Source organism: Typha latifolia, chromosome 2 (assembly GCF_019914945.1).
Source record: "Typha latifolia isolate L0001 chromosome 2, TyphaL0001v2, whole genome shotgun sequence".
In the NCBI taxonomy this organism is placed as follows: domain Eukaryota; kingdom Viridiplantae; phylum Streptophyta; class Magnoliopsida; order Poales; family Typhaceae; genus Typha; species Typha latifolia.
In genome coordinates, this window is record NC_133087.1 from 18,607,163 (window position 1) to 18,634,874 (window position 27,712).

General features: G+C 36.7%; 3 protein-coding genes across 5 annotated transcripts in view; 2 read left to right on the top strand and 1 right to left on the bottom strand.

Annotated features, from left to right (window-relative positions):
* The first annotated feature begins 1,601 nt into the window (after positions 1 to 1,601).
* On the top strand, positions 1,602 to 4,752 carry LOC140781006 (thylakoid lumenal 16.5 kDa protein, chloroplastic). Its single transcript, XM_073126754.1, has 4 exons — positions 1,602 to 2,358; positions 3,922 to 4,061; positions 4,146 to 4,218; positions 4,347 to 4,752. The coding sequence occupies exons 1-4, from the start codon at positions 2,043 to 2,045 to the stop codon at positions 4,454 to 4,456; spliced, it is 639 nt and encodes a 212-aa protein (XP_072982855.1). The 5' UTR covers positions 1,602 to 2,042; the 3' UTR covers positions 4,457 to 4,752.
* Positions 4,753 to 8,113: 3,361 nt separating this feature from the next.
* On the top strand, positions 8,114 to 11,892 carry LOC140782587 (transcription factor PHYTOCHROME INTERACTING FACTOR-LIKE 15-like). 3 transcript variants are annotated; one of them, XM_073129228.1, is made up of 9 exons: positions 8,114 to 8,579; positions 8,694 to 8,905; positions 9,031 to 9,398; positions 9,477 to 10,186; positions 10,291 to 10,392; positions 10,492 to 10,557; positions 10,660 to 10,725; positions 10,813 to 11,354; positions 11,506 to 11,892. In XM_073129228.1, exons 2-8 carry the CDS (start codon positions 8,808 to 8,810, stop codon positions 11,341 to 11,343), a joined length of 1,941 nt encoding a protein of 646 aa, XP_072985329.1. In that variant the 5' UTR covers positions 8,114 to 8,579; positions 8,694 to 8,807; the 3' UTR covers positions 11,344 to 11,354; positions 11,506 to 11,892. The 3 variants fall into 3 exon arrangements, with proteins under 3 accessions (XP_072985329.1, XP_072985330.1, XP_072985328.1); XM_073129229.1 differs by having other exon boundaries at positions 9,031 to 9,380; XM_073129227.1 differs by having other exon boundaries at positions 9,031 to 10,186.
* A 5,733-nt stretch (positions 11,893 to 17,625) lies between these two features.
* Positions 17,626 to 27,712, bottom strand: part of LOC140782815 (uncharacterized) — an 11,679-nt gene continuing 1,592 nt past the window's right edge. Inside the window, exons 2-8 of the mRNA XM_073129604.1 lie at positions 21,978 to 22,037; positions 20,977 to 21,147; positions 20,707 to 20,889; positions 20,460 to 20,590; positions 19,608 to 19,776; positions 19,297 to 19,426; positions 17,626 to 19,085 (exon numbers count right to left, since the gene is read on the bottom strand). Of these exons, the coding sequence (XP_072985705.1) occupies positions 18,889 to 19,085; positions 19,297 to 19,426; positions 19,608 to 19,776; positions 20,460 to 20,590; positions 20,707 to 20,889; positions 20,977 to 21,147; positions 21,978 to 22,037 (1,041 nt within the window). The 3' untranslated portion in view covers positions 17,626 to 18,888. The remainder of the gene's footprint in view (positions 19,086 to 19,296; positions 19,427 to 19,607; positions 19,777 to 20,459; positions 20,591 to 20,706; positions 20,890 to 20,976; positions 21,148 to 21,977; positions 22,038 to 27,712) is intronic.

Consider the following 27,712-nt stretch of genomic DNA (forward strand, 5'->3'; position numbering starts at 1 on the left):
CTTTTTCACTTTACTCACTCACCACATGCAGAGAAGAGAAAAGAAAAGAAAAGAAAAAAACCCTTGTACTTTTCTTAAACACAAGAAAAGCACCTACTTGGGCTAATCCGCACTTATTAATCTATTCGCCTCTCATTTGCCTGTAGCACAACTGACATCTCGATTAACTTACCCCTAGGATGACATTTTATTATGATTATCTATAGCTATACTTAATCAAGCCTAGTCTATTAGTAAACTTTAATTATGATATCTAGACCAGACCGACCATCGGAAGAAGCTTTATCGAAAGATTAGTTGTTCCTTTTGGTACCAAGAATCTATAGATGCAAAGAGAGGAGTTCTTATATACTACTACTACTACTACTACTACTAATATTATTATTATTATCTTCCTGAGAGGGGAAGAGACATGCAGGGTACCTGTGCATGGGGTTTGACGTTTGGTCTTAGAAGCTTTGATTTAGTAAAAGGTAGGATTATTTAAAGTAATACACGAGTCTGTCAAAAGAAAGACACGAAGGCAACTTCAAGGGGACATGCAATCCACTATCTTCCTAGATATTAACAGAGAGGAAAAAATACATTCTAATTACTTTAGTTAGTTGCATTTTTATTTTCTAATTCGTGAAATTGTACGTCATGAAGATTATTATTAATGGACTCTTCGTGGATCATTGGCTACCTTCCTAGCTGGTACCCATGATACTGGCCTATCTTTTTCCTAAAGAAATGACAAATAAAAAGCTGATGCAATGACAATGAAAGGGGGGGGGAGGGGGGTGGGTGCTGCTACCCCTATTTGATTCATTGGGCCCTCTACATCTCTCTCGGCCCACTTGTCCATTTTATATGATGTTTGCCTATTGTATTCAATCAATTCAATATATATATATATCGTATAATTGTAGTAACCAAATTAAGGAATTAATGCAGAACATTTTTGAGTTCTCAATTAGCCTATTTGATGGTCGCTAAATAATTGGTGATTTATACCTTAATTATCAGAAGTTTATGCAGAAAGTCTGATTGAAGCAATTATTCGCTTGTGGATCTTCACATGTACTTGGCTAGTGGGTAGTCTCTTCCTTTGATAATTGTGTGCACAATGTGCGCATAACCCCCAAGTTTGGCACAAGGACATGATGATGGGTGTATAGATATATGTTGGAAGGGAGGGGGGCTGAACGAGGAGGTACTGAGGGGGTTTGTTGGGCACGAGGAATGAGTTTGTCATGTGGATGTGGTATGTGTGCATCCCTACGTCTCATGCATCACAATGCATGCATGCCATGCACGAGTGAGACAACTAAGCTGCAGCTTCCAACACTAAAACCTACCTGTCTTTTCCTTCCAAGCTGTCGATTGTGAATCAAGTCTCTCACCACAATAATTATGTCCAACTCCCGTCCAGTCCTTTTCTTCTTGGGCTGTGAATTGGTTTCATAACTTGTGGGTATATATATATATATATATATAAAGCATGTCCCCCCGTGTTGGAGCCTTAGTTTTACTGGGGACTTAATTTTATTTTTACCTCGGCAATCTGATTTGGTGGACCTCATCCCCTTAAAGGATGTCTGGCCTCTGGGATTTATTTTATGCTCGGATCGGTTCGGCCTTAATCCTAGCTTTTGATTAAATTACTGAATATCTCCGTAGTTCCTGGGCCTAGGGGGTTTGTTTCCTAGCCCATCATGGGGGCTGGGCTCGGTTGGGCTACGTTGCGCTGCGCTGGATCTGGAACCCTCCTATTCCTATAGGTCTTTCTCTTTACCCATCTTGTATCCCATTCCCATATGATCTGAAAAGTCACAACCATAGCCACGAATTAATAATAAATAATCTTTGTTTTTCTCACAAGGGGGCATTGCCATTTGCCATCGATCGGCCCTCGATCTCCAATATAGATTAGATAGAGTCTCTCTCCTTATCCTCCTCTCCCGACCGAGAGAGAACAATTGACATTTTTAATTTTGAAGTTGTTTCTTCTTTCTTTCTTTCTCCAAGCCTACACAGACATAAACACAAACACGTATAGGATGGTAAGTGCTTTAACCGCACCTCTTGCAAGGGCAGTCGCCTCATGCTCTGCTCCTCCTCCTCCTCCTCCTAAAGCATCATCACCACCAGCAGCTGTCTCTGTTGTTCCTCTTCCTCATCATCATGCTGCCGTGGGCAGGAGGCACGGTTTCTCGGCCTGTCTCCTCACTGCTCTCGCCCTCTCCTCCTCCGCCGCCGCACGTGCTGCTATACTCGAGGCCGACGACGATGAGGAGCTCCTTGAGCGCGTCAAGCAGGACAGGAAGAAGAGGCTTGAAAGGCAAGGCGTCATCAGCTCCTCCGGCAAGGAGACAGGTCCACCCTCTCTTGCTTTCCTCTTCCTTCTTCAGCTGCTCTAATATCCCATTACTCTCTCTCTCTCTCTATTATTTGAGCTTTCTATATATTACTCCTCTTCAGCTTTATACAACAACAACTCAGGGTTCAATTGCCATGTATTTCAGCATAAAGCTCTTCATTTCCTACAGTGCATCTCTAATTCACATTGTACTACTTAAGAATTTATTTATTTGTTTCTTTGATGTTGCAAATACTTCCTTTTTGATGAGCAAGCTTAGAGTTTCTTTAAGTTTTTTTTTCCTCCATCGAATGTGAAAAGGGAGATTATAACTGACCGAACGACTACACGTTATTTCTGTTTAATTGGTGATTATAATCTCACTTCATCTCCTTATGACATTCTATGATCGATCGGATTCTGTTATACGCAGCGAGTTCATTCACTAGGAGATTGCTATGGTCGTTACTGGTATTAAACAGGCCTCTTGATTCATATCATTGTTCTGGGTTTGGCCCCCTAGTGAGGAATCCTAGCCTATTGTGATCACTAGTCCATTTCAAAATGAGATTTGTTATTGCAAGGCAATACGTAATTTTGATCCAAATCATCTCATCACAACCAATTATTGTTATAACCCAAAGTTTTGCAAACTTCACCCCTAGAACCATTTCAACTAGTGACTTTTTCCGAGATTTTTCTCCGCACTTGCTTACCTCTCAATTTCAAACTTCTCTCAGTAGTTTTACATACTTTTAGTTATTTCTTCATCTCTATGCGCTACATAATTTATCTCTTCTTCTATATCCACACAACCCCCTAACCAGAATAACTACGTAGTTATCTTTTCATCTATTCACTCAACCCCTAAACAGAATAATAACTACACAGTTCTCTCTTCATCTCTATTCGCTCAACTCCTAAACGTAATTCACAGAAGGAGTTACAAAATCCTACTTCCTAATCAGACCTTAAATAGCGTACTAAAGGCTCTTAAAACGGCATCGATAAACCAGTACTGGATATAGAGAAAAGAAAATGTTCCCTTACTAGCAACCCTAACTATTAGATTAGGAATATGAATTAGTGAGGGGTATTGAAGTATTTGCCTTCTTCTTGATAAATATTTGAGTAATTTCTCAAATTTTTGACTTTTGTGATGCCTTTATGGTATTTGTGAGAATGAATAGATTAGAGAAGAACCTCCTCCTGATATTTGTTTGCAAATAATCAACGAATTGGGGCTTTAGATGTTTCTCTTCATGACACTCTCTCAATAGGAAAAAAAAATTGTATATTCTAGTACTGTGAAATTTCACTTTCTGTAACTGAACAATTCCTTCCCTCTATCAGCCGTATGATCTCGTAACATACTCTTGTAGTAACAAGAAAATATGAAAAAGAAGTCTACAGCTTTTAATATTTAAAGGACAAAAAACATTAGACAACTCATTTCTTCATTATTTCAATTCATAAAATTTTAATACCATGAGTAAGATTATATGCATCTCTTTTTCTCCTCCTTGTGTAGGTTGATATAATTGGGTGGTGATTAGCTATTAATACTCGTATGATTACAGGTTATCTGCAAGAGCTTGTCTACAAGCTAAGCAAAGTAGGCCAAGCTATTGAAAACAATGACCTTTCTGCAGCAAATTCTGCTCTAGGCTCGAATACTAATGCTGAATGGGTGCAAAACGTAAACACAGCTTTCATGAAGGTTGCTATATAAGAATTAATTTTCCTTCTATTTGAATTCGGCTGCTAAATCTTTTATCCACCTTCTAACCCAATTCTTTATCAGTTGAGCTCTAGTCCTGAAGAGAAAGTTGAGATGGAGGCATTTAATTCCTCCTTGGTATCTTTATTTACCTCAGGTGCGTGCATTTATGTCGGCCAATTAAATAGAGTTTCCTTTGTCAATTGAGCTTTTGCGTAGTACTGTTCTCTCTTTCTCTCTCTCCTCATTGGCGGTTTTTTTTTTTTTCCTTCTCCCCTTTTGCAGTTGCTAAGCGTGATTTTGAGTCCTCCAAGGCAGCTTTTGTGTCCTCTGCCAGCGCATTGGAGAAATGGATTGCATTGACCGGCCTGGTTGGTCAACTGAAAGGTCTCTGAAGAAAGGAGTTAATTAGCCAAAACCGATGCAAATATATGTGGTTCCTTTGCAGCTCGCATTATTTTTAACTATTATTTATTTTAAAGTTTTTCTATAAGGTTGTTATCTTTTGTTACGAGGCTGAATTTGTTTGTTAGATTCCGTGTGTTGATAGTGTCGGCAATTGAAAACTTGCCCCTTAAAAGGGAATTGCAGCCAGCTTTATGTTTATAGAGTATTTAGTTTAGCCCATGCTAGAGTATTACTATTATGGGCTTCTCAGATTATTCAAATCATCTGTTTTTTTTGGTCCAAACTTTAATTAATTTCTTTGCTTATTAGTTAATTAGTGTTCCGCCGCACGTATTTTCCCCTTTGCTTTTTAATGTTTGTTTAGGCATGTACCTGGATCACCGTGAGAAATCCTGCGGCTGCCCTGCCCTCCAACTCCCAGTAGCATTTAATGGAGAATGAATAATGAGAAGGATGTCAGTAAATTTCCGTTTACCGTCCTTACTAGTTTAATTGACATTTCCCACGTAAAGTATCACGCAAGTCATTGATCGACGTCTTAGTGCTCGTTTAGTTTGAGTTTAAATTTAGTATAAAAAGAGAAAATTTTTTATTTAATTATTAATTAGATTAAGGATCTTTGAATCAGTTTAAGGATTCTCCCTGAATTTAAACTAAACGAGCTCTTAGTTCTTCTCGCAGGCATGAGCCTAGCCCTCCGCCTACAAGGATTGATTAATTAAATATAACTGAGCTTGCAGGCAGTTTCAGGCATGCATGAAGGTCGACATAGGCCAAAATTTGACATATTATGTACCATTCATTGCTCCTCTTCCTCCCCTCAATGATTTTTCTATGTAATTTCTTTACAAAATGAGTGGTTTAGAATATATGCCAAGCTAATGGATTAATGAGATCGCCTTCCTACACTACAGCCATCGTAGCGAGGTTTCTGTACCAAACGATACATATATATTTAAAAAATAAAAATTAGCATTCAGGAGTTTGCAGGAACACATGGTGCAGTAGCTCCGCTCAGAGTAGTCACATGGTGAAAATTTCAGTTGGTGGGAGTATTCAATTCTCATCACCAATTCACCAATAGTTGATAAAGTTTTTTCTTTTTCTTTTGCTTCTTATCTTATTCTCCTGTCGGTTGGTTATCTATCTAAGGTCCTTGAATCAATGCAACTGTCTTGCACAAATTAAAGAGCAACTGTTAACCTTTCTTAACAATTAAATTTAAACTATTATTGTATCTCAGTACTTGACAATGGTAATAAATTTGGCTTAAATTTTTTTACAACAACAATACCTGCTGTCTTTGAGCCACTCAAAACATTGTTTACTAAAATGGGATGCGGGTAAGATTTGACATATAAACGTACTGTATCGTGATTATCTGAATTTTGTCATTATGGAAGTATTAAATTATTAGCTGCCACAAGAATTCCACAGCCTCTTTAAAAAAATGTTAAACTAGCTGGACAAGATTTGCCCTATATTGTTATTTTAGTGGGTCAATGAAGATTGACTTTGTAAGATTGTTGATTGATTACCTTTTAAGAAACCTTAGAGTTAGTTGGTATCTTTTCAAAAGTTCATAGTTAAATAGATTTGATATAACCATTCATCTCCTCCGCCTATCAATATTCCATTAATTGGAGGCACAGTTCTCATGTGATGAATGATACCAGAAATTCTGTTCCCCTTCACACTGTTTAGAAGACTGCAGACATGTACAGTGGAAGCTGCGTCAGATTCATGTACTAGCTCTGCAGCAATCCCCTCGTTGCTGGGACCCACCCATACTATGCTCTCCTATTTCAATATCCTACACCTAGAGACTAGAGAGCCATCTCCATCTGCCTTCGCCTCTGTAGAGAAAAGTCTTCCTATGAGGTTTATTATATATTTATATACATCAATCGAGCGTTCAATTCAGTAGCTGTGAAAGTAATTTCAAGAACGCCATGCTTATTGGGCCCTAAACTGGACTCCTCTTGCATGCTAATCCGGATCATCAGGCACCTATCCACCCTACTCCATAAAATTAATCAAGATTGCATCTGTTTGCAGGCTACGACGCGTTCTGCTTTGAGCCAACAAGCATTACAGAATAGATTTGCTTACAAAGCTGTACTATGCTTACGAGGAAGAACGAACGTATCACAATTCACAAGTAAAAAAGGCTACTTGATTCCCTCTATAATTCCAAGTGTCATCATAATCCAGCAGTAGCTCGGAACTTTAGAGTGCTTCTATTATTGATCGAGTGCGTGTCTTATGATTGCGAGGACCCTGTCATTTTCTTATTGTCGACTTATTATAGAATATTTGCTCATCTAGGACTCTAGTGCGAGTTTTAATTGCTGACCCACATCATCAATACGCATTTCACATGTCACCTATGCTACATAATAGAATATTTCAGTTCTGCTACTAAGGTCTTGGTGTTGGTTGAGTCGAACAAATGGATTGTCTTGAGTTAGGGTACTTTGGTCTTGATTGGTTTGAAGCTAAATTTTAAACTGGATTAGTTAGTCTTAATTTTTTTCAAGAATAAATTTAATTATTGAATTAGTTTAAGAATTTTTGAATTAGTTCACAGAGGGTCTCTAACTAAAAGCAAATAAGACTTTATGTTTTAGTTAGGATACTTGGTCATATATTAATATTAGAATATATTTCATAACAAAAAATATTTTAATATAAGATGTTTATTCATAATAATATTTTATCCTATATTTTAACTATCATAACTAAAGCCCATTTTATCCTATATTTTTATTTCAACTTTTATCTTGTTCTTAATAACTCAACATCCAACGAAAAATTAAGATTTTTTTTTTTATTGTCACGTCATTATGATTCTATTTTTTCAGGCCTAATTATCAGTCACATAATAATTAGTCCTAGCACTGTTTGCCTGATGGATTGAGATTCGCACGGACATTGCAAGGTCGACTTATTCTCATGGAATTTCGATCGAGCACAGTACTGGGTTATTGAACAATAGCTATGTCATTTCTGTCTCAAGCTCTCCTACTACTTAATTATTCTCTCTCAATCTAAAATTAATATGCAAATGCACAACAAAACAAACAAACAAACAAACATACTACTGCATAACAACCTAATGATTCTTCTAATAATATTCTAATTCGAGGGAAGCTGCTGCACCACATAGATTATCTTAATATTTGAAATGAGATTAAGTGAGGATCTAACAGCCACTTAAACCATTCTGGGGATAATGGAAGTCATTCTCATATTTTTTTTAATCTTCCAATGATGAGGATGTATGTAGGACAGGTGCTACACCGCATATTATATCATGATTTTAGGAGTGAAAGTTTGGATAGTAGAGAATCGAGAACCCTAGCAATATCTCTCCATCTCGCTCTAGGAATAGAGGGATGGTGTTCCTTATCCCTTTTTTTCTTCCAGAAGCCTTGCGGGCGAAAGCAACTCAGCCTGACCGAATTGATTGGATTCGATATTGCTTCTTTCTTTTCCTTTTCGAAGAAAAAGGAAAAGAAAAAGGAAAAAAAAATGTCTGCTTCTTCTTTCCGTATATAACTGGGCAGCTAGAAATACACACACCGTATGTATATGTATATATAAGGATTAGACTTTGAGGAGGACTCAGTTCCCAGGTGACCACTCTTTTGCTTCTATTTAGTTTATTTACCTTTGTATACTCTTCATCTTCTTTTCTCCTACCCTGCTACTGAGCTCTCGCCGCATCATTCTTCGAGAGGGTTTTTTTGGATCAATCGTTCCCACGTAATTGGTGACTGACTGCGTTTTAATAGGCATGGGTCATGGGTGTACCCTGAAGTCAGTCTATTTTGGCCTTGATTTGTGGCTATAGAATTACGCTGTCTGAAGAACCTGCATAAGAATAAAACCAAGTGGATTCCTCTGTTTTTATTCCTTTTGATGATCCACTTGGGCGATTGCAAAGATGCGCTTCCTAGGTTGTCCGGAAGAAGGTAGCTTTGAATAATTTCCGGGCAAATTTTTTTGGCTAGCAAGTTGTCTGACACTGGGAGAAGATTTCCCTCAGAACAATCCGCAAGTTTGGAATCACTTTGTGGTCATTTTTTGGAGACTGTTGAATAAGAGGTAAGTACCAATTCTTGTTTTGCTCCTCAGAATGTAGAGTGAATTAATAAGGAGGAGCTAATCCAAAAACAAATTGCAGTCTTTGTACTTTATTTTGCTGAAATATTTTCTCAGGTCCCACCGGTGTTCTGCTGTTTGGTTTTTCTTACTAAGCTCGTAATTAACGAACTGCGTCTTAGAATCCTCGGTACCATTCTAGAAGGCTCCATTTCTTTTCTTCATTCAGCTATGCCTCTTTCTGAGTTCCACCAAGCAACAACGAGATCCAAGGTTGGTTCTGCTTCATCCAAGATTGCCAGCTGCTCATCTGATCTATCATCGTTCATGTGAGTGCCCTCTGCTTTTATTTAGTACGTCTTGCAGTTATTTTTTCTAGATTTCTACGCTAACTCTGAGATGCCATATTCTTTTGATTTCACTGATATTTGTGGTTCATGGCTATCTGATGAAGGCCGGAGAATGAGTCTGTGGAACTGTTGTGGGATCATGGTCCGATCGTGATGCAGGGGCAGTCAAATAGGCCTAAGAAAGGCTTCTTCCCTACTTGCTTCACTGCCTCTGATAACAGAGTCCGAGATAAGGGTAACAGAGGTGTGATCATGCCCAAGATTGCGCAGTTTGAATCAACGGATGAGATGTTCCACGATGTCCCTGGACCTTCTTCTTCTATCATGAGTCCAAATTCTCAAAACGATGACTCCGCTCCATTGATACATTACCCCTCCGTCGATGATTCTCTTCCTAACGATTACTGCTCGGTGTTTTTATCTGAATTTTCTGGGACCAATCTGCATTCTCCTAGTACCATCTTTGCTAGTGGTGGAAGCAGTTTTCTTGGCTATTCTGATAAAAGTTCAAACAACATGGAACCTTTACCCGCTTCTAAATCTCTTGCAGGAAGCTCAGATTCTGGTAGACTTAGGAGCAGCCAGTTATTTGAGTTATCTCAGCAATGCCCGAGCTCGATTCGTGCTATGAGTTCTACACCGACGGACTGGAGAACTGGAGGTCAAGTTGCTACTCAACAAGGCAGATATGGGGATTTGTTGGGTACAAGATTACAGAAAAAAAATGCACCAACCCGCAAGTCGCATCAACCGAGTAGTAGTTTGGGGTTGTTGAACTTCCCTCATTTTTCAAGACCCGTTACTCTAGCAAAAGCTAATCTCCACAACATCGAGCGGTTGAGGAGCAATGAGAAAGCAGCCACAACTACTAATGGCCAGTCTGCTAGTGGTTTCAAGAGTAGTGATGTTTCTGGGATTCAAGAGCAGCTGGCTGCACTTTCATCTGAGAAAGAAATACGATCATCAGCAAACATTTCCCCAGAGCCGATAGTACCAGTTGAGCAAATGCAGGATATTCATCAGCACGGGATGCCTAGCAAAGATGACAATGTGGCCAACAGTTATAGCGTAGTGACTGATAACGTCTTTGAAGCAGCAACAATGGCATCGGGAAGGCATGAAATTGAAAAGGGTCCTGAAGCAGTGGTAGCATCTTCCTCTGTATGTTCAGGCAACAGTGTTGGGGCTGCATCCAATGACCCTAAACATAGATCAAAGAGGAAACCTCAGGAAGGAGACGATTCTGATATTCGTAGCGAAGTAAGTAAAGGAAGAGAAGATCAGAACATGATATTTGATAAATTGCTTGGCTATTCTGTCATATATTGTATGTGCTCCAAATCTGGTTATATCTGTATGGACAGGATCTTGAAGATGAGTCTGTGGGTTTGAAAAGACCTGCTACCGTCCGAGGCACAAACACAAAGAGGAGCCGAGCTGCTCAAGTTCACAATTTGTCAGAAAGGGTAGGTGCAAAAATGCAACTGCATTTATAAATTCCATCCTGATGCATACAGTCTTTTCTTAGACTTGTTCAGCAAGCTGATTTCTGCAATAATAAGCAGAGGCGAAGGGACAGGATTAATGAGAAAATGTGTGCACTGCAGGAGCTTATACCAAACTGTAACAAGGTACAACTTTGTTATTTTGTCCAAGTTTTCATCTGCCGTGTAGGATCTGGATCTTCTAGTTAGACATTGCCTAGCTAGCTAATTATGAGATGTTCTTTGAAGGTGGATAAAGCTTCAATGCTTGATGAGGCCATTGAGTATCTTAAAACCCTTCAGCTTCAGCTTCAGGTAGTAGCTTTGCCTTTCAATATATGGGATAAGTTTTACTAGGTTGTCAGTAAATTTGTTTCTGAAAAGTCGAGATATTTTGCACAGATGATGACCATGGGAAGTGGACTATGCATGCCTCCAATGATGTTACCACCTGGAATGCAACAGATGGCCATGCCTCCCATGGCGCATCTCTCTCAAGTGGGTGTTGGAATGAGTGCTCTGGGATATGGCATGGGAATGCTGGACGTAAATGGTTCCCCAGGTTACCCTTTGATTCCAGTTCCACCTCTGCACGGCACTAGTGCTCAGTTCCCTTGCCCCACGATTCAAGGGGCACAAGGTTCGCATGCAACGCAAGCTGGATCTATCAGGCTTCCGATATATGGAATCCCCGGCCCGGGAATTCCTTCACATGTTCCTTGTCTACCACCGTTTGGTTCTTTGTCAGGTCTTCCCATGAAGGCCAACTTCTTAGGGCCCGAAATAACTGCAGCCACAATGGCTAATAGCTTACCTGCAGCTTCAGTCACCACTTGTCCCTCAAGTTCTTCTAAAAATCAGCAGCAGCATAGCCTAAACGTGGAAATAAGACATAAAACTGGTGCTGGCGATTCACTGATCCGGCCAGAATGAATGATGCTCAGGTTAATTTGCTTCTCTCGCGTCAACTTACTTTGTGGATGGATATTAATCTTTCATGAATTTAATTTATCAGCATTGACAGTCGACCTTGCTGACTTTTAAAATATTTTACATAATGACGTAACATATAGTTTTGCTTACTGCCATTCCCAGCTGGGATGAAGTGATGAACCAACCATTTGAGCCTTCTGCCTCGGCTCAACGGAACGAACATTAATCAGAAGGTGCATGTACATGCCAGTGGAACTGGATGCGGAGACGCTACATCTGAGGTTGAACCGACTATAATAGGGAAAGAATAAAACTCTAAGTTAATCCATGGGTAAGAAGTATTATTATGACCGTCCGTCAAAATAATTCCTCTTACGCAGGTTATGTTTGAAATATACTAAGATTCACTGATTGATTTGTTGCTGTACAACTAGTTGCACTTTTCATCTTCCTTGTTTATAGGAGATGTAAAGTTAAAGGAAGGATGAACACTTTCCGTGATATTTTAAAATAATCGTTCCCTATGCATGTGTGATGCACTTCTCACAAGGTCTATATTTGTCATGTGATCATGAAAAACAAAACAGTCATTGTGGAGTTTTTTTTTTCTTTGACGAATTATTGTGGAGAGTCAAACTCTCAGATTTGAGATAAGATCGAGGTACAAGTTCTAAGTTTGCATAAAATGATAGCCAGTAATCAGGAGTTACAGATGTTCCTCGAGACTCCGTCGAGAAGTTACTGTTTGGGACTGCAACATGTAATTGCAGTTGTTTATATATGGGGTGCTACGATATTCTCAGCACTACGACACAGTAGAGATTTAGCAACACTTTCTTACCAAAGAATTTTAAAATACTGCTAATAAAGAAATAAAGCAACATTTCTACAAAATTAATGCATATATATATATATATATATATATATATATATATATATATATATATATATATATATATATTAATACTAGCACTTTTATTCTAGTGCTGTTAAAAGCTAATCTTTTGGTTTAATAAAAAAAGCTAATCTTTTAGCAATATTTTAATTTTTATTCCTACTGTTGTTAAATATTTGGCAGCATTTATTTTAATACTGCTAAAGCTAAGAATGTAGCATCAGAATTCGACTCACTTTGCTCTTGCTCAATATCTTTCCGAACAACGGATTGAAGGGGACAGGACAACCGGGAAGGCAAAGCTTCAAACAAAGAGGTTGGGATCCGAACTTATTCGTCCTTTATCCTCTGCCGTGGGCAAAGCTTCAAACGAAGAGGTTGGGATCCGAACTTAATCGTCCTTATCCTCTGCCGTGGTTCATACGTTCTTCCTTCACTTACTTCGAATCGGCATTCCAAGAACCTTAGTTCATTACCTTTTCAATAAGTTTTGGGCTAAAATCAACCAACTATAGTAGAGTTGGTAGGTATCTTGCTCATGACCAAGGAGGTCATAAGTTCAACTCTAACTCCAAATAATATTGTGGAGAAATTATTTAGTGGTTGGTAGTTGGGTGGCTTGGCTCGATTCGGTTGATGCAGTGCGGTTATTTTGGAAGAACAGCTTGGTGGTTGGTAGTTAGGTGGCTTGGCTCGATTCGGTTGATGGCTCGGCAGTGCGGTTATCTTGAAAGAACAGCTTGGCAACGCAATGGTTTGGAGCAGGTCTCGACAGCGTTTGATTCGAAGCAATTGTTCGGCAACGCATATGGCTTGAAGCCTAGACTAGACAGCTAACAAAACTCGGTGGGGGCCTAAAGTGCCTTTGTATTTAGGGAGGGTTGGCCCTTTGTCCAGCCCATATCTAACCTTCGGGCTCATGAATGATCAAAAGAAAAAAAAAGTTTTGGGCTAAAGCCTTATGGATCCCCTCCGAAGTTAGCATACTGCTTGTGCCGTATGACGCAAGAGTCTGACGTACGATTCCTATAGTGTCACATATTTTTTATTATTATTAAAGTTAGCATTTAGCAACATTTGTTTTACAATGTCATTAAACTTAAGCATGTAATGATAATTGCTGAATAGTGTTGTCAAAGTATTTAGCTTTGGTTCACTTGTAGAATAAGAATATACTTATTTTAGAATAACTTTCTTATTCTCGTGTAGTAATTAAATATAATTTACCTTATTCTGATATATTAATTTATTATTTTCTCTTATCTTATTCCATACAACTTAAAAAAATAATTTAATAATAATCCACAATTATTATTTTGACCAAAGATTAGATAATACTTAATTACACATTATTTCAGGTACAGTTAGATTCCTTCTCTCAACTTTAAATACTAATCATCTCCTACAATTTAGAGTTTCTCTCTCTTCTATATAAATTTTTTAAATATTGATCATTCAATCTTTTTTTTCTGGACTAGTAAATTTTGTAAAAATAAAAAAAACTATTAAGCCCGCGTTACCCTACAGCGTCTTCTTATATTTTCTCTTAGTGCATAATTATTTTACATAAAGTGCAGAGTTATTTCCTTGCAGTGCGGGTTTATAATCCCGCATTATCCCACAGTACCTTCTTTTCTCTAGTGCATGATTATTTTATATGGAGTGCCGAGTCATTTTTCTATAGTGCGAGTTTATAACTCTGTATTACCCCACAATGCCTCTTTATTTTCTCTATTGCATTGATTATTTTACATAGTGCAAAGTTATTTTCTTGTAGTGTGTGCTTATAACCCAACAGCGTCTCTTTATTTCCTTAGTGCATGATTATTTTACATAGTGTTCACGGTTATTTTTTTGTAGTGCGGACTTATAAACCTGTGTTACTATAGTGCCTCTTTATTTCCTCTAGTGCATAGTTGTTTTATATAGAGTGTAAGGTTATTTCTTCGCGGTGCAGACTTATAACCTCACGTTATCCTACAGTGCGAGCTTATAACTATGTATTATCTTGCAGTGTCATTATTTTCTCTAGTGCATGATTATTTTATTTAAAGTTTCGGGTTATTTCTGTAACGCCCCCGCCCGGCACGGGCATGTGCACGCCCATGCGCCCACACGGCACGCGCGGCGCACGCGACAGGTCGGGCGGGGCCCGTCACGCACACTCTCCTGTGCACATATAATCATGACATCATCAAATAAAACATGCTAACCTATCCATGATCACATAATCCATCACCAAATACATCATATTATCAACCAAATAAACTTGTTAACATATGAATATCCAAGTCCACAATAATATACACTAGACCGTTACATAATCTGGCAGGACCCACACAGGCCACAACAAACCATCAAGATACAACTAAAATAACTAATACAAGAGTACACTACGATTCGACCTGTATTATACAAATCATCGTTTAATACAAAAGAGTACAAATATTAAATACTAGTACAACTCAATTTCTATATAAATTATCATCTATACCATCTCGCATCTATAGCTCACCTCATCATCGCTCTAAAATATCTTCTCAAATCGCTATCACGTACCACATATCTGAGGGGGTTAGAAAAGAAATATAGAGAGTCATGAGCAAAATGCTCAGTGAATAGACCTTACCCCGAATCAGTGATGCCAAACAGAGAGTAAATCATGTACTGGATAATATGAATCAGAAAGCACCATCATGTCATGAATAAGTATATGAATGTATCCTCAATAATACATAAATAAAAAGTAGATAATATGTCATACTGATAAAAGTATACAATCCTCGACAATGAATAAACAAATCTCCATGTCATATGATCATCATAACTCTCTATCAAATATGACACATGATGCATGCCGACTATGACCATGCTATGATATCAAATGCAACCATATATGATGTATATTGACTACTCAATAATCAGGTATGTTAGATAAAAATGAAATCATATGCATTTCTCAACATCACGATCATCACCAACATCTCGGTATAATATCATCATACTAGACCACTTGTGCACGTCAACACCCGATACCCGGTCTCAACATCATGCCCGAAGGCTCAGAGCATACTCTGCCATTCGCAAGGAGTATCTCAAATATAAACCATACCCTGCCATTCGCTAGGGGTATCAACATCCATGTAGACCGGGCACCCTACATAGTTGATAGAAACCTCGTGAGGATAACTCGCCACATATGCCCTGGCGAACGGCATATGTCCGATTGTCTGTGCGCACAGACTCAACTGACCTCGGACATGGGCCACGAGATATCGCATTTCAGCGACCATAATCATCACTCCAAGCACCCCTAACCCTGGCGCCTACTCGGGTATCCTCATGCTTTCTATCAACTAGCCTATCAACCACATTTCATGTTTTCCTTCTAAATGTCAGATCACATGCATATATCGAGTTGATAACGAATCAATGTATAACAAAAATTTAGGTGGAACAAGAATCAAGAGAAAATGATGCAATGTAGTCTCCAACTGTATCGTCAACACATGCATACTCATGCTAATATATTACATGCATATTCATGCTACATATCAACTCGGTAAACAATTATAACAGTAGAATCATCTCTAATCATCTCTATATATATCATCAATGTACTCATATCCCAAATCAGTATAATCGAATGCATGATAAAATATGCTCGATTGTAATCATCTCTAGATAAAATCATATAATAATGCTGGAGGTCAAAACATGCGTGTACATAAGATATAATATATCCTAATTTGAGAAGGGCGTCTAGGGGATAAGACTACTCACACTGATCAGAAGATACAAACCACGTATCCCTTATATCCGCCCATCAACCGTGTGACACTTCTCGCTAGCAAGGTCCACAGGGTCTCAAATAAGGGGTTCAGGATCTGAAAATGTTTAAGTAACATAAAGTTAGTTGTTTATCCCATTATAATCCGTTCAAGTAAAAAATGATGATTTATTAGATTTTAGAATTTCTACTTAATTTTATAATTGGCTAGATTTTTATTATAAATAAAATATAAATATAGATAAAAACCTAATTATAATTAAATTATATCTTGATTAATTAGGGACTATGTAGTCATTATCTTATTTGTTACAAAATAATAATGTATAATAAGTTATTAGAATTATTTAAAATGTATCTCATAAAAATATTGGTATATAAATTTGATAATTATAATTTACAAATCTATATATTAATCTAATAGAGATATAAATAAATAAAAATGAGTATTACTTATATTTATACCTAATTAATCATTGATTATACAAATTACAATTAATACTAATCATATTGAAGAATATATTATTATTAAAATAATTAATGTCTAAATAACATCAAATAAATAAATAAATAATTAAAACACTGCTACAGTGCTGGGCCCAGCACTGTGCAGAAAAGAAGAAGTGGAAGCTGAGGAGGGAAGAGAAAAAGAGAGAGAAAGAAGAAGAAGAAGAAGAAGAAGAAGTAGAAGAAGAAGAAGGGAGGAGGGAAGGGAGGTGCGGACCCGGCCTGCGGGGAGGGCACCGGCAGCTGGTGGCCAGCCAGTTGCCGGCCTCTCGCCGGCGGCTCGGCTCCGACGGGCTCGAGCCCAAGGTAGGAAAAAAGAGAGAGAGAGAGAGAGAGAGAGAGAGAGAGAGAGAGAGAGAGAGAGAGAGATAGTGAGAGAGAGAGAAGAAGAAGAGAGAAGAAGAGAGGGGAGGAGAAAGAGCTCACCGACGCTCGTGGAGGTGGCGGCGGCGGCGATAGTCCGGCCTCGGCGAGAGAGAGAGAGAGAGAGAAGAGATATTTAGAGGGGGGGGGGGGGGGGAGAGAGAGAGGCGGTTGGGGGGGGGTTTTTGGCGGCGGCTGCGACTGCGCTGGGCCCATGTAGAATAATTTTTTTTTAATTTTTTAATTTTTTTTATAGGTTGGGTTATTACAATTTCCCTCGATGTGAACTTATTATTTTCTCAGTGTAGAAATATAGAGTATTTTAAGTTTATAGTTGTAATAAAATAAAATATTATTTCAGAAAAATACTATTTACTACTACTACTATTTTAATATATACCGAAGAGTATTTTCTTTATTTACTTTAAAACATCACCAATTCTCAATATAATTTCTTATTCTTTAATACTTTAATATTATTTTTATGTCACATCAAATCTAATTATACACTTTATACTAATATTGAACTAAATATTAGAACAAATTATACTAATATTAACATTTTTTGTATTAAAAAATTAAAATAGTAATACCTACTCTAGCCTTATTCCACAAATGAGCACAGCTAAAGTACTTTTTCTTTCAGCGCTGAAGTTAATTACTGTCGAATTCATGAATGAGAATTTTTTTTCTTCTTTTTGAGAGGCTTGAACCCAACACTAGCCCCTTTAACTAACCGAGCTATATCCCATTGACAATAAGAAAATATTACTGTATGAACATTACTCTCATGATCAGTAACCTAATAGCCCGTAATGATCTATTATAAATAGGTATTTGGTTAGCTTTGGGCCATCAACCTAACAGTCTCAACTTCTACTTCTAGATACAACCACTGCAAGAAAATTAATTTAAATCATTGTCATACACCTTTGGTACAACAATAAAGATAGCACGGATATTAGGGTCATCTTTCAAAAATTCTTTGCTGACAGAGCTCTGTAATGCCAGTTCTTATATATCCTCTACAGCTCCTTAATAGACCTCCCAGTATGTCAATCGGCTGGTCCCTGTAACAGAATTTCAATAAAGGTCCCTGCAGCATCCAGGTACTTAGACCTTCTTCCAAAGTTCATGATGAATAGCTAGTATTTTCTTTTTGGAGAAATAACATGTCTACCAACAGGAGCTATGAAATGAATGTCACTTTCTCTGGCTTCTTCCATATGAACAAAGTTGAACAATCTCAATAACTGTGCAACAGAACAGAGTAAATAGCACGTTGTAAGTCACTGTCACCTGTTGGAAGACCTTTGCAAGTTTCGGGACCCACATTTTCAGTACCTATCCAAGATGATTATCTACAGAAAACCCTGATCCAAGGCTACTCTAATCACATAAACAATGCAGCTTGTTTTTCATGGTCGAGCACTGTGACCAGGAAAAGTGGTTAGACTTTATTTTTTAATTCTGTTGCTTTTATTCATCATAAAATCTGTTGTGAAGGACCAAGATCAGGACCGTTGCTTTGCCTTCATAGCATCTGACGTGCAGAATCCCCATCTCCATTTGGATATATCCTGTTACTGCTACGTCGATTCGCTTCTGCAGTATTAGACTGCCAGTGCACTCACAAGTATATGACATTCAAACTCTTGTAGTATTGAATAGTTGGTAATCTCCTCACATTTTTGAATTTCAGCTGAGAGATTGGATTATGCTTCCTAGAGTAACTGCATCCAGTCCCATCTCATCAGACAAACTGAGTATCATCTTTTAGAACATCTCTGAGATTTTTTATATGTTTTTTCTATTCTTTTCCAAGAAAAAATACAAGCCCTCTGCTTGGCCTTATAAAACCATTGCTAGTATGCCTTCCTCCAACAGCACAGTGAAACTGCTTTACTTATTATAATAACCATCATTCCATGCTCAATGCCATCAACACTCTGCACTATGTCTATTCCAATCTACTACTACTTCCGATCATTTACGCAGCTTCAAGGTTAATATTTGACAGATTTCGGCTCAATGACTCGGCTGATTCTTGAGGCTCACCTTCCATCCCATGTTCTATTCGTTCATGGAATTTTATCTCTGAAATCTCATCTTTAAGTTCTGCTTCCAACTTTTGAAACTCTTCCTCCATGTCATCTTCAATATCAACTGATTGAACCGGCAATGGTTCTGCAGGATATATCAAAATCAATGGCACTAAACAAGAAAAAGAAGTAAGAACTAGATGAAAACCAAAATATAACTAGTCCCTTATATTAATTAAGGGTGTTGTTTAATGACTCGGTATAGAAGCAGAATAAAATCAGCTGAACATTGATCTTGCATAACCTAGGGGAGTTGCGTATGAGTGCAAGAAGTAATGGATAAAGCAACAAGTTACCCAAGGCTGCATCAAGTTGCTTCTGCACATCAACAAGTTCATCAAGCTCTTGTAAACGGAAGTGAACTTCCTCAATGCTGATGCTGTGCTCCTTAATTGCTCGAGCACCAACTTTTATGGCTTCAGAAACCTAATATATAATAATGAAAAGATTACTCATTCAATGCAACTATGAAGCATAAAAAGGAAAAACCTGTACAAAAAGCATGCGGAAAGATTTTCATAGGCTTTGTATCATTGTATATTTATCTGATAACCTTTTCAGCAAAAATACATGTACTGTATGATTATATGCAGTATATAAATTCTACCTTCTTTGTGGATTCAGCATTTCCAATGAGACCAAGAACTTCTTCCACCTTTTCCAACATTGTTGTGCATTTGACCCTTGTTTCTGAGAACAACTTTGATTGTCGAATGTGTCTATAGGCCACTTGCTTGTTCCCAGACTTGGACGACGCTAATGCCAACTTTCTCGAACTGCAAAATGAGCATGACCTGTCACTAAAAGCAACATTTTTCATAGGCTTCTACTTCTGATGGATATTGGTGATGTGTACACAAGTATTAGTTCTTTGAATACTATGTAAATCCCTGATATTATTTTTATTGATAGTCCCTAAATGCTTCAAAAGGAAATAAAGTTTAAATATTTTGCAAAGGCAAAGTAAAAGGAGACACCAACATGAGACAACTATCTAACTAACTAGAACAATAATTGGACTTCCAACACTTTAATGATGAAACTTTTCTCTATTTAGACTACTCAAAATGAACAGGCAACAAACTCATATACCTATAGCAAGATGCTAAAAATGTTGGTTGCAAATACACTGAAATATGGGGTGTTATATCTCCATAGTACTTGTCCTACTGGATACATGAACAAGTATAGCAAGGATAAGAGCCTACCATGAACAGGACATCTTGCAGATCCAAGATACCGGTTTTACATCATATTCACAATTAATTGTTTAACCAGCACATACTAACTTCATTAAAAAGCACAAATGTTGGTACTGCTTGTGTAGCCAACTTTTGACATTAGTGCTCACATCTGAGACAAAGTGACTCAGAATCCAAAAAATGCTGCCCATGGATTTACAAGCTTATTCTCAGATTGTATAGTTAAAAATTTGCTATTAAGGTCAAAAGCACAATACATTTCCCAGCGGTGATCAATCACATCAAGCTGTTGCTGCAACTTTTCTGTCATCCAAATTAATTGTAGAACATCATAGTCAAGCCGTGAGATACCAGGAACAGATGCTGCCACGAGTGAGAGCTTCACACCCTGAAAACAACAACTTGTCAATAAGAAAACTATAATGATGTAGACAAGATGAAATAACAAAATAGTTAACCACAAAAAACAAGAATATGAAAAATCAAAATTCAAACAGTCATTACCTCAATGAAGTCTTCCTTTCTGATGATAAAATAACGTGCTTTTCCACACTGAGATAAAAAACTTAGGATTATCGACGCCTCTTCAGGTCCTTTACATAAGCTCCGGAACTTGGTCATTGTAACAATACATGTAGAAGTCCAATGGCTCAGATTTAAAAACTTAATAACATCATCAGCCCTTTCCTGCAATTTAGATATTGTAGACCTTACCAACTGAGGAAAGACCAATGAATGATAACAATAAATTGAAGATGAGGTGCTTGTATGTACTTGAAGAAGTGGCTTTAGAATGAGAAGATCTTCTGAATCATCATCTAGAGCTGATGACCTTGAGATACCAATCGTGTGCTGAACTCTTCTAAGTATCTGATACAAATGTCCACTGGTTGGATCAATAAGGTCTCCTCTCAGTAAAATGTCACCATTTGCATGCATCTCATGCTGAAAATATTATCACAAGAATGATAATGTGAGCATCTAAAATTGTCACATGCATACTAAATTTAAGCATGAGCTTCGAGAATTCTTACAGTAGATTAGATTTCAAGATTTAGACTGCATTTCATTTAGAATTATATAAAAGAAACCAGAAATTCGCTGACACTTCTCATTCAACCATTTACAAAAATGATTAGATGGGAGTAAGGAATTTAAATTATGGATCTGAAACTAGCAGGAAACTGAAAATCCAAAAATATGTGTAGCTGAGAGAAAATGTTGACATTGACAAGTGATGTGCAACTGGGAAAGATGGAATAAGAGCAAATAAATGACAAGCCTAGCACCAATGGATAACACAGCAGAGCTGGAAATTGTTCAAAGCTTTCGAAAAATTTCCAAAGAAGATAACATAACCAATAAGAACAGGTTATTAATTCTAGTTGAAGATGCAACAAGAAAGACTATGAGCTAGGCTTTTACATCTTGTTGTTATGGAAACCAAATAGGCCTCAAGTTTACAAGAAGCTGCTTCTCAGAAAACTTGCAAAATAAAAAAACCTAACTTTGGTGATCTCAGGAGAACATAAATCTGGATTTAACATACAACAAAAACAAAGTAGAAAAACTAAGCAGGGTTTTTTTCAGAAACTCATCTACAGAATTGGTAAGTGAACAATTAGTATACATATCAGCTAATCATGCTGGTGTACTCTTCAACAACAAGCATTATTAAACTTGATCAAACGTTATATTATAATGGGTGGAAATAGAATATGTACAAGTTAAGAAGACAATTTTCTAGCTCTAAGCATGAAAGATAGAGAACTCACCAGAACACGATCCATGCACAAAGGAGCCAGACCTCCTCGAGAAAACCAAACATTCTTCACCTTTAAAAAACAAACTAGGAGATAAGTGACTATAGCATTCTTCCCTTTCAGAGTATTATATTTTGAAAACTTCATGTGCTGAATTAATAAAGACCAGAGATTAAATAAAAAATGGAATGATTAATATAAGAAAGAAATCTGTGAAATCAAATATGTTACATTCTCACTAAAAAGCATGGATACAAGCACGGGATACGAGTCCGACACGATACGGAGACATGGATACAATAAATTTGAAAGAAAAATAGGATATGACACGTTTAGGACATGAAATAAATAAAAATATTATATATTATATATATACATTATTGATATGTTTAAATAAATATGTTTCTAGACTTATAATATAAAGATCCAAGCATGCATAAATTATTCATAAGAGAAAAATAAAATGTACACAATACCACAAAGTCAAAAATAATAATACTATTACGTGACAATACAATTCAATATTATGAGTAAATAGCATAGGCAAATTTGTGATTTTATACTACCTTGCATTAATATTAATTTTCTTGGCAGCACTAACTTGTGATTGCTGCATTATATTTCTGCAACATATACTAAAAATTCTTACAAAAAATAATTTCTATTACGTACTTTTACCGCATATAGTAAATTTTATATCTAAAACGTATCTCAACAGTGTCCAAAAGTGTTCACGAAGTGTCCAAATTTATTCTATATTTTCTTAAATATCGAAAATTTCTTAGAAGTGTCCGACACATGTCCAATGATTGTCCAACAAGTGTCAGACACAAACACGGCATGTTATTTGAAGGGCCTTCCCTTCTGCAATGAGGCCCAAACTTTTTCCTTTTCTAAATTATTGGTAAGAAATAAAAGGCAAAAATATGGAAACAGAAAAACAAGATTTACAGAAAGAAAATTTACTAATGTATAGATGTTCAAGGTCAATGGATACATCATAGTATCTAACACCTAGTGGAATAATCATCTAAAGAAAGTACATTTAAGATTTGACCTATAGGGTTGGGCTGATTGACCCTAGAAAGGACTTCTCCGCATAGCTAGACAAATCACTTTGTCAACTAAATAACAGTCATGCAACACCACTTGTAGAATCAAGATAGGGCTCTTAGCATGTCAATCCTAAATTAATATGAAATTGGCAAATTTCACATGTTGAGTCCAATTAAGCATTTAAGTCACAAGTTGGAGGCGAGCTGTAGCTCGAGTCTAGGAAGAAGCTAGAGGGTTTTTTTTACCTTTTAGTCTCATATCCGGCAAATAAAGGGGGTCATTTTACACTATAGCCCTGTATCAGTTGGTTACCATTCCAAATGAATGATCCTTAAGTTAGAATGTGATGCGCACGTGCATCGGCTAGGGTAGTTAGTTAACTGTGAAGAAAGAGAAAGGGGATTCGAGGGTACATGGCGTATGTAAGACTTCGAGCTATTTTTTACGTCATTTTCTAATAGCAAACAACTCTTATCTCGGATTGAGAGGGAGATTACCAAATTTGGAGAAGTTTGGGAGGTTAATTACTTACTCTTGAGTGCAAATGCAGGTAACTGGGATCCATTTAGCTTGGTTATGATCTAGGATCATAACAAGTCGTATCGGAGTAGTATTAGATCAATCTGAGAGGAAGAAGAACATTGGAGATGAATATCCCATCCATAGCGGAGTCTATTAGATTCACAACTCTTGTCGAAATCTCCAGAAGCAACGAGCATTAGATCAAGGAGATTAAGGAGAAATTCAATCCCAATCCGTAGAGATGAACTCCAAGTTTGATTCATTGAGATCAATGATAGATCTATTCCATGCACAGATTGGGTCACAGATTGATCCTATCTTCCGAGGTCTGAATGAGATGCAAGGAAGAAGGAAGGATATTGGTGTGGAGGATTCACTTCGATCCAATGCTCACCCACCATCTCCACTGAATTCCAAATTGGGCAGCAGGAAACCAGAGGAAGTCGTCAGATCTCCAAAGAATCTAATAGGTCTGACCATTTCATGGGAGGATCATGTAACTCACTCAAATTCCTTAGAATAGAGTTACCTCATTTTGATAGTGATAAAGCCAGAGCTTGGTGTAGAAGGTACAAAATGTTCTTTTCATTCACTAAAATTTTTGATGAACATAAGGTTTTATATGCCTCCTTATATTTGGATGGCAAGACTGAGGCTTGCTTCCAAGATTATCAGGAAGGAAATTTGGAATTGAATTGGGATGATTTCGAAGAAGATATTCGTTTACGGTTTGATGATCTGAGCTATGATAATGTGATTGTGAAATTTAATAAACTGAGGCAGGAGGGATCTATTACTGCATATTAGGAAAGATTTGAAGAGTTGATTTTTCCCAAAAAACTATTTTATACAAAGCTTTATTAGAGCATCTCCAAGGGAATGCTCTATATTTGGAGCCCAAAGACTCTAAATATAGAGCCAAGAGCCAGGTGCACTCTAATGCACTAGACTCTATATTTGTTATTTAATTAATATAATATATATATTTATAAATTATATTTAAATAACTTAATAGGTCTTCTTAATATTATTATTTTTTAATAAAAAATATATAGTTAGAAAACTCATTGAGATCTTTAAAATAAGACTAATATTTAATAGTTTTAAAAGTAATTTTAAATTACTATTTTTTAATTAAATGCATTGAAATTATATTACACAAAAGAAACATCGAAATAAGCATTACACGTAATGTTTGATAGTTTGGTATTTCATATTAGATATTTTAATATTTAGTGTTTACATTAGAAAATAATTTTGAGTCATTATTGGAATAATTTTAGAACACTCCAATTTTAAATAATAAACAAGAAAAAAAATTTATTATATAATTTAAAAAATTATAAATTTAAAATAACTAAAAGATAATGTAATATTAGACTCATTTTAAAGGTCTTGACAAAACTTTTCCAACGGTACTATTTTTGTTAAAAATCAATTAGTAAAACTAATTATATACTCAATTTAATTAATCAAATTATTTAATAAAAGATATAGACATAATTAAAATTTTTGGATTAAACTTTTATCGAGCAAACTTGGAATTTTAAAAAGTTAAATAACTATTTAGAGCCGAGCTTCAAATTCTTAGATGAGGCTCCAAATATAGAGCAACACTATAGCTAACTACATATTTGGAACCACAATTGGAGCCCTCTTAGAGCACATCCGGGCTCTAAATTTCGTGATTTGAAGCTCGGTCAGAAATGCTCATAGTAGATTGAGGGATGATATTAGGCTTATGGTACACATTCTAACCCCAAAAATTTTCACCAAGCAATCTTCATTGTTAAGATGTAAGAAAATGTGGTAGATTCAGCTAATAAGTCAAAGAGGGCATTTGAAACAACTACTTATTCTAGATCATAGTTTCCCTTCTATCCTACTTAAAGTACCAGCAACTCTTCTAGCCCTAGAGTATATTTCAAACTTTCTTCAGCTCAATCATCTTATCAAGCTCTTCCTACTCCTATGAGCAAATTAAAGGCAGCCTGATCACTTCACTAGTACTACCAGAGCTGCTCCTAAAACACCGCTTCCAATTCGGAAACTATCCCATGCTGAATTGAGAAGGCTCGACGGGATAAAGGATTATATTATAATTATTATGAAGTCTAGAAAAAGCGATTTGACAAATTGCAACTTACCTTCCAAGTGGATGGTACTGAAATGGCTCTAAATGGATCCATATCTAAGCATAGATATCACTTTATTTCTGGATCTTCTCTCCACAAAATGTTTCAAAAGGGTTATTATGCTTATATTGGTCAACTCTTCTCAATTAGCTTTGAATTACTTCCGGTTACTACTTTGACTTACTTTGCTGAGGTGTTTGAAGACCCAAAGAGCCTATCCCCTCTCGAGTCTGAAAAAAAATATAGGAATTATTCAATTCAAGTATAGTAGAACCAAGTCATAGTATCTTCTCCTTGTGCATCCTGCTAATGAAGAAAAAAAATGGAGGGTCGCAATAAAGCATGAATATGGGATACAAACAATGATATGACAAATTTTGAAAAAAATTGGATACAAACATAGCTAAGATACTTCAATTATATATATGTAGTTTATTAATACATGTAAAATTATAAAGGGTTTTTGCACCAAAAAACCATTTGGTTTTTGTTTTTGTGAGTCAAACCATTTCCTTTTCTTCTTCCAAGTTTGTCCTTCTACCACTTAATGCTCATTAAATGCTGATGAGACAATGTAAGAGAGAAATGATTCGTACATTCTTCTTTTTTATTTTTCTTCTTATGCCGCTGTTGGTTCCTCTTTTCCTTTTTTTTCTTCTTTCTTTTTCTTCTTATTTTTTGTTGTTGTTTCTTTTTCTTGTTTTGCTACTGCTTATTTTTCTTTTCTCTTAATCTTTTTTATTCTATACAAGTTTCTCTAATCACTCTTTACTTAATATATTAAGAGATTAATTAGAGATAGTTTAAATAAATAACTCTTTAATCAATGTTTAGAAAAGAGAATTTAATCTATATTGCAAATAAATTATAGTATCTACTTAAAAAACTATAATTTATTGTCAGAATTTCGTACTTAAACCATAAATTCTTTGTTATGCTATAGATAGATTTTGAATCTAAAGAAGCTTCAAATACAAAAGTTTTAAATCATAATGCCACAGATTTTATCCAATTGGTTTTATAATTTTTGAAAATCAGATGATTATCTTTTGAATTATGAATTTCATATTTAAACTACGAAATTTAAATTCTGCGTAGTTTTGTTAAAAATATCAGAAGATATTCATTTGTGAAACCAATTAAATAAAATTAGTGACATTATGATCTAGAATTTTACTATTCAGAATTTTTTAGATTAGAAATATATTTGAAGAGTTTTACGTACCAAAAAAATAAGATGAAGAAGAAATGAGTATGAGTCACATAGTTTTCGACTTAAACTATAAAATTACAGTTTGGTACAATTTTAGAAAAATATTCCGAAGATAATCATCAAACATCCAAATACTATGAGCACCTCATATCACCCCTAATTTGACGACTAAATGGAACGGGTCAATGCTTGTTTGGAATCCTGTCTTCATTGTATGACTAGCTCAAAACTAAGAAAATGAGCTAAATGACTTTCTTTGGATAAATAGTGGCCTAACACCAATTTCTATAGCAGTTTAAAGCAAGGATGGCCGTGCCGGCGGCATACCGGCATGTGGCACGAGAGTGCTGCATGGCACCCCTCCTAACGCATCACCACTCACCATCGACCTCGTCGCCGTCGCCGCCGCTCGCCGATCGCCGCTCGCTTCGTGCCCTAGCCCCCGAGAGAGAAGACGATTGAGATAGAGGGATCGAGAGAGAGAGAGAGAGAGAGAGAGAGAGAGAGAGAGAGAGAGAGAGAGAGAGAGAGATCGGGAGAGGGTTTAAAATTTAAGTTGCGGGTTCGAATCTCAATTGTCTTCTCTCTCGGGGGCTAGGGCACGAAGCGAGCAGCGATTGGCGGGCGGCAGCGATGGCGACTACAATGGCAAAGGTGAGTATCCCTTACCTCTTTCTCTCACTCTCTTACGGCACGGCTGGCAAGTGCCACGGCACGTGCCGTGCCGTGCCGTGTCGGCCGGTGGTCGGCACGGTCCCTGCCTGTGGCACGGCCATCGTTGGTTTAAAGATTGTTCTCTTCCATGCATTGTATGCTTATGC